General features: G+C 46.3%; 1 protein-coding gene across 1 annotated transcript; it reads left to right on the forward strand.

Annotated features, from left to right (window-relative positions):
• Window positions 1-3,488: 3,488 nt before the first annotated feature.
• On the forward strand, window positions 3,489-6,422 carry LOC311095419 (uncharacterized protein). The gene is made up of 3 exons (XM_084133898.1): window positions 3,489-4,364; window positions 4,616-4,898; window positions 5,133-6,422. Exons 1-3 carry the CDS (start codon window positions 3,874-3,876, stop codon window positions 5,844-5,846), a joined length of 1,488 nt encoding a protein of 495 aa, XP_083990024.1. The 5' UTR covers window positions 3,489-3,873; the 3' UTR covers window positions 5,847-6,422.
• The last annotated feature ends 1,041 nt before the right edge of the window (window positions 6,423-7,463 follow it).

Below are 7,463 nucleotides of genomic sequence, written 5' to 3' on the forward strand. Positions count from 1 at the left end.
ATGTTTGTAGCAGGTATATATGGGTGAACTGATGATGAGGTCCAGGTGACGGTGATTAGTAATCAGGTGACAATGAGCGTATGAATGACTGAGTGGGCGGAGTGAGGGAATGAGTGGAAGGAGATGGTGATGGAATCCTGACAGTACCCCCCCCTCCCGAGGCGGCTCTTGACGGCTGGGAAGAAGAGAGATGTTGCCTGCGGCGAGGTCGACCACGACCCCTGGGAGCTGGGCGGTCAGGATGGTCAGAATAGAACTGGGAGAGTAAGGCTGGATCTAGGATTTCATCACGGAGCACCCAGGAACGCTCCTCTGGACCGTAGTCCTCCCAGTCCACCAGATACTCCAGACGGGGACCTCGCCGCCGGGAGTCCATGATGGATCGAACTCTGTAGATGGCCTCTTCTTCCACAGGAACGGGAGGAGGAGGCACGTCATCCGAGGTGGAATCTGAGGGAACAGAAGAGACTGGGTCAGTGAAGGGTTTGAGGAGAGATACATGGAAGGAAGGAGAGATCTTGTACTGAGGTGGAAGGTTGAGTCTGTAGGTTACTTCGTTCAACTGCCTATGGATGGTGAAAGGTTCAATGAATCGAGGACTCAGCTTACGGCAAGGCAGGCGGAGGCGAATGTCCCTCGTCGATAACCACACCTTCTGACCAGGTTGGTATTGGGGTGTATCGGCTCGTAGACGATCCGCTTGATCCTTGTGCCTCCGCACTGCCTGTTGTAGATGCACATGAGCTGAGTCCCATACCCCCTCGCTCTGATGGAACCAAAAGTCGACAGCTGGAACCTCCTAGGGCTCACCCGACCAAGGGAAGAGAGATGGCTGATATCCGAGGAAGCACTGAAAGGGGGTGAGCCCGGTGGTACGCTGAGTGAGGGAATTCTGAGCGTATTCCGCCCAGGGGAGGTATCGGTTCCAGCTGTCTTGGTACTGGTGGCAATAAGTTCGCAGATAACGTCCTATCTCCTGAATCTTCCGCTCAGTCTGGCCGTTGGTCTGCGGATGATATCCTGAAGAGAGGCTGAGAGTGACCCCAAGGAGATGAATTGGGGTCCCCTGTCCGAAACGATATCTTCTGGAATGCCGAAATTTCTGAATACATGATGAAACAATGCTTCAGCTGTTTCTAAAGCCGTGGGTAAACCAGGTAAAGGTATCAGCTTGCAGCCTTTGGAAAATCTATCCACAACGACGAGCACACAGGTAAATCCACTGGATCTAGGAAGGTCAGTCATGAAGTCCACTCCGATGTGTGACCAAGGGCGTCTGGGTATAGGTAGTGGCACAAGTTTACCCTCAGGTAGTTTCCTGGGAGTGTTGGTGATGGCGCAGACTGAGCAGCCACGGACGAACCTGGAGACATCTTCGGAGATGGACGGCCACCAGTACCGCTGACTGAGGAGCGAGAGGGTACGCTTGCTACCTGGATGTCCAGAGCCCGGAACTGTGTGAGCAGAGTCCAGAAGGGGAGTACGAAGATGTTGAGGTACGAAAGAACGCCCTTCTGGACCTCCCGGCCGAGCAGGATGGCGAGAATTTTCCTGAGAGATTTGCTGGTCGATGTCCCAGAGGATGGGACTGAGGATTAAGGCTGGAGGGAGGATGGTTTCAGTACTGAGGTCCTCTGAAGATGAATGATGGAGTCTGGAAAGAGCGTCTGCCTTGCAATTCTTACTTCCTGGACGGTAAGTAACAACGAAGTTGAATCGAGTGAAGAATAGTGCCCAGCGGGCCTGGCGAAGATTCAGTCTTCTTGCCTCACGAAGATATTCCAAGTTGCGATGATCTGTAATTACTTCGAATTGGTGATTTGCTCCCTCCAGCCAATGTCTCCATTCTTCTAAAGCCAGTTTTATGGCTAGCAGTTCCCGGTTGCCGATGTCGTAGTTTTGCTCCGCAGGGGACAGCTTTTTGGAAAAGAAGGCACATGGATGGAGTCTGGGAGGCTCACCCTGCCACTGTGACAGCACCGCTCCAACCCCAGTGGAAGATGCATCGACCTCAACGATGAAAGGAAGTTCTGGATTGAGATGGATGAGGATTGGTGCTGTCGTGAAGACTTCTTTGAGGCGATGGAAGGCTTGGATAGCTGTGGGATTCAAGGACAGAGACTTGGGTCGATTCTTTAATTAAGATGTGAGAGGAGCACTGATGAGACTGTAGTTCTTGATGAATCTTCTGTAGAAGTTTGCAAAACCGAGGAATCTTTGAAGTTCTTTGACAGATGTGGGTAATGGCCAGTCTTGGATTGTTTCCACCTTCCTTTGGTCCATCTGGATACCATGCTGATCTATGATGTAACCCAGGAACTGAACAGAGGTGATATGGAACTCACACTTCTCCAATTTCAGGTAAAGCTTGTGTTCTCTCAGTTTCTCTAGTACTTGAATGACATGACGATGGTGTCCAGCAATCGAAGATGAATAGATGAGGATATCGTCAATGTAGACAATCACAAAGCGGTTGAGGTACTCACGGAACACTTCGTTCATGTACCCTTGGAAGACCGCTGGAGCGTTGGACAGCCCGAAGGGCATAACCTGATATTCATAATGGCCAGATAGGGTGACGAACGCTGTCTTCCACTCATCTCCATTCCGTATACGGATCAAGTTGTATGCACTCCGAAGGTCCAGTTTCGAAAATATGCGAGCCCCACGCACCTGCTCCAAGGCAGCTGGGACCAGAGGAAGGGGATAACTGTATTTGACGGTTTGAGAGTTGAGATGACGATAATCGATGCAGGGCCTCAAGCCTCCGTCCTTCTTACCCACAAAGAAGAAACTTGAAGCGGCAGGGGAGGTCGATGTGCGGATGAACTGTTGTTGTAAAGCATCCTCCACATACTCCTTCATGGCCTTCTGCTCCGGGATGGACAGTGGATAGATACGACCTTTAGGTAGAGTGGCTCCAGGTAGCAAGTCGATTGCGCAGTCCCATGGCCGATGAGGTGGTAGTTTAGTAGCCAGTTTCTTGCCGAACACATCCTGGTACGCCTGGTACTCCACTGGAATCTCTACTTGATGCTCTACTTCAGGGCTCTCAACCGAGGTGGAACAAACAGGAACTTTGGACCTCTGAGGCGTCGATGATGAAGGGATTTTCTTGATGGATGATAGACAGGACAAATGGCAGGACTCACCCCAACGTAATACTTCACCAGATTTCCAGTGGAGCGTCGGCTGATGTTGAACTAACCAGGGGCGTCCCAGGATGAGCTCAGCGGTGGACTCCTCCAGCACCATAAAATAAATCTCCTCTGAATGAAGACAACCAACACGCAGCGTCAGAGTAGGTGAACAGTGACGAATTCGACCTCGACCCAGCGGTTTTCCCTGGATGGTTTGTACTTGGAGGTCTTGAGAATTGCGATGTTTGCAGATGTTCAATTTTTGGAGAAGCTGTGTGGAGATGAAATTCCCCGCCGAACCAGAGTCAATAAGGGCTTGCGCTGAGACACAAATACGAGAAGTTACAGTTTTTCTCGATTGGTTTGGCTCATTTCTTGAAACCGAGATGACATTCTCAAAATAACATGGACAAATCTCCAAACCACCTTGCAATTGTTCACAACAGAATGTCATTTTTCATTGGTTTTATCAAATTGCAAATGCTTTAGTACATGTCTCAAGTGACTCTGTGCTTTTTTTCAAATGATTATGTACAAGTAGCTACAGTTAGCACAATGAGCCCACATTTAGCACATTTTCCAAATAAATAGATCTTGCTGATCTAAACTGATTAGTTGATTTTTCAGTGAAATGGTTACTCTCTCCAAAACATATCAGCATGGTTTCATTGTGTAAGTCATCATATGCACAATTGTCTGTTCAACTGTCAAAATTAGTCAAAGATATAATACCATGAAAGAATTTCTTGGAACATTTGATAAATTTATGACAGTACTTGACAATCAATCAGGTGAAATTAGAACTAACGAAGGAGCAGTTTCCCACATCTCAGATGACCAATCAAACAGTTTGTTTAGTTACCTGACAGGTGTTGTCTATGATTATGACTGCTGCCAAAAGTATATAGACAGAGCTTGGCCCGGGGCCAGTTTCATTTGCAGTGTGAACATGGAAGCACCTCGCCAAGTACAACAGCAACTTCCTGCTCGAGGAAGAGGAGGAAGAAGAAGAGGAAGAGGAGGAGTGAGAATGCGTGGAGGAATAGGGGGAAGAGGCCGAGGAGCACGGAGGCACCATGATGTCCCAGATGAAATCCGGGCCACCCTTATTGACCACGTTATAAACCATCGCCTCACAATGGCAGAGGCAGGTCGCCGAGTGCAGCCTAATGTGCCTCGGTCTACAGTCTCCTCCATCATCCAAACCTTTCGCAGGGAAAACAGGTACAGAACTATTCTATTGAACTATTCAGTGTTGGTGTGTGTGTAGGCCTAGAGTACTGTAATATCTTCATGTGATGTTATATGATACTATAAAAATGACAAAGAAAAAAAAATGGAGAAAATACTGTGAATAGTATTCCAGTCACTGTGCAGTGCATCACACTTTTAGTACCATAAAACAGCAGTACAATTACATTGGTAACTCATTTTGTAACAAATTTACAGTGTTGACCTTTGACTTGTATGTCTAGGATTGGACGACAGCCTCAAGTGGGTGGCAGAAGAAAACTTCTAAATGAACAACAAGAACGAGAAATATGCAACATGGTCATTGCAAATAATGCCATCACACTGAGACAGATTCGTAATGCAATCCTTCTAGACAATGTAATGTTCCAAAATATAAACTCTATCAGCATCTCCACAATAGACCGGGTATTGAAGAAACATCAGATGACCATGAAACAGATTTACAGGGTACCATTTGAGAGAAACTCTGACAGAGTGAAAGAGCTGCGGTACCAGTATGTGCATGTAAGTCAACTACTGGTTGTCTATCATTGTAACACTATTACAGTAAGACATGGTTACCACTTTTTTTTGTTTTGCTTTATCCTTTTTACCTTCAGAATCCAGCTTTGTGTGACTAGAGCATTTTGCCTAGAAATTGTCTTCAGTTTTTCACTCCCTCTTTTTACAGTACTTTAGATCCTCCCTGCAGTATCTGTCTCTACTTGACTGATTAGATTTATTTTTATTCTATTGTAGAGAATAATGGCATTAGAAGGCAACGAAACCTCTCACATCCTAGTGTTCGTTGATGAAGCTGGCTTCAACCTGGCCAAAGGTCGAAGGCGTGGCCGTAACATCATTGGCCACCGAGCCACTGTGGATGTCCCAGGCCAGCGAGGAGCAAATATAACAATGTGTGCCGCTATATCAGAAAGAGGTGTGGCCACACACATTCCCAGTTTAGGGCCCTACAATACACAAAAGCTCCTCAATTTTTTGGACCACCTTTATACTGATCTGATCCCGGAAAATGAGAGAGGTGAAGAAGGACCTCAGCTACCACATTATGTCATTGTGTGGGATAATGTGAACTTCCACCGTGGCCCACGCATCAGAACCTGGTTCACCACCCATCCCCGGATGCTAATGGAGTTTCTTCCACCTTACTCTCCTTTCCTAAATCCAATTGAGGAGTTTTTTTCAGCTTGGAGGTGGAGGGTGTATGAGCATCAGGCTCAAGACCAGAGGGCCCTGCTGCATGCAATGGACGCTGCATGTGAGGACATCACAGGGGATCAATGTAGGGGATGGTTGAGACATTCACGCCGTTTCTTCCCTCGCTGCATCGCAAGAGAAAATATCCGTTGCGATGTGGATGAGAATTTATGGCCTAACAGAGAGCAGCGCGTCGATGGCCAGGAGGATGAGGATGGTGGCCAGGAAAGAGAGGGTGACAATGGCGACCACTGAAAATATTACTGTACTATAGTTCTGAAACTTTATTTACAGTATGGTAGGCTAGAGTTTTTTTTGTTTTTTGTTTGTGTTTATAACTGTTCACATTTACAGAATCCTGTATATGTTTTCTTTTCACAGTATGTTCTCTAATGTTAACATTTCTTTGTACGAATAAAAATGTTTACAGTTTCCTTGAGTATGAGTGGTTTATTGGAGGCTGATTTTACTGTAAAATCTTTTAGTTTTATTCATAGTGGTATTCTGTTGCTAGACCTGTGCCTCAGTGACAAAACGTCTAAGCATTTTGACTTGCAGTGCTTAAACAATGCCAAAGGTATAATGCATTTTGGGGGCATTGACTATTTATATGAGAAGGATATTTAGTTTTGACACATGGATAAACTGTTTTGGGAGAGATATGAGCTTTTGCAGGGGATCCATGGTGTTGTGCTAAACCATCCAGGTTATTTTGACAAAAGCACTAAATGAATGCACATGTGCCAAGGCAATTGAGAAGGATCTGTGCTATTTTGACTGTACTGACCTTTTATATGGGAAAGGAATCTGCTTTTGAAGCATGGACGAAGAGTTTGGGGAAAGATATTTTATTTTGCTAGTGAGCTATAATGTTGAGCAGAACTGTAAGACTGTTTGGCCAAATGACCTTATGGTTTTGAGAATGTCATCTCGGTTTCAAGAAATGAGCCAAACCAATCGAGAAAAACTGTAATACATGCACTGTGGTGCGATTTAAAGCTTCAATTTTAGGGGAGACTTGAATTGTGCTTACCGCTGGGCATGGAGGTCGAACAGGGCAAGAGCTGAGAAGATGATTATCAGATGCACAATAGAGACAGAGTTTATGAAGAATTCGTTGTTGACGCTCTGAAGCTGGAAGATGGGCGGAGCTGAGATCCATAGGCTCTGGTGCTGGAGGAGTGACTGATGGAACCGTGGGCGGAGGACATACAGTGGGAGTCGGAGAATCACAGGCTGATAGTCTTTGCGAAACTCGAATGGATTTTTGAATTAATTTCTCAATTCCCAGACTGTCGTCGTAAACCACCATCAACTGACGAATGTTAGGGTTCAAACCATGACGAAAAGCTGTGATCAATGCTGCCTCATTCCATCCACTGGATGCCGCTAAAGTGCGGAATCGTAAAGAGAAAGTACTCACAGAAGATTGGCCTTGACGAAGATTGTAGAGTTGATCATGTACTGATAGATCGGCAGCTGTTTGACCGAAAACTTCTTTGAAGTGTTGTATGAAACCGGAGAGGGATTTGACGACTTCCGAATCCGAATTCCACAGAGACTGTGCCCACTGAAGTGCTTGCCCAGACAGAAGTGAAATGATGAAAGCAACACGAGCTGAATCGTTGATGAATTGATGTTCTTGCATGGAGAAATACAAAGATACCTGAAGTAGAAACCCACTGCAGTCCTCCGCCTCACCGGAGAATGTCGCTGGTCGGGCCATGGCAGTGAACGAAGCAACGGGCGCTTGAGGAAGTGAAGCTGAAGAGGTGTGTTGATGAATGGCGATCGGATTGACAGGTGAATTCGCTGTGGATTCCGAAGGATTCTGCATGGTGGTCTGATCTTCTGTCAGGTTTGGCATAGACG

The sequence above is a fragment of the Abramis brama genome (assembly GCF_963993115.1).
Source record: "Abramis brama genome assembly, chromosome: 13".
Taxonomy (NCBI): Eukaryota; Metazoa; Chordata; class Actinopteri; order Cypriniformes; family Leuciscidae; genus Abramis; species Abramis brama.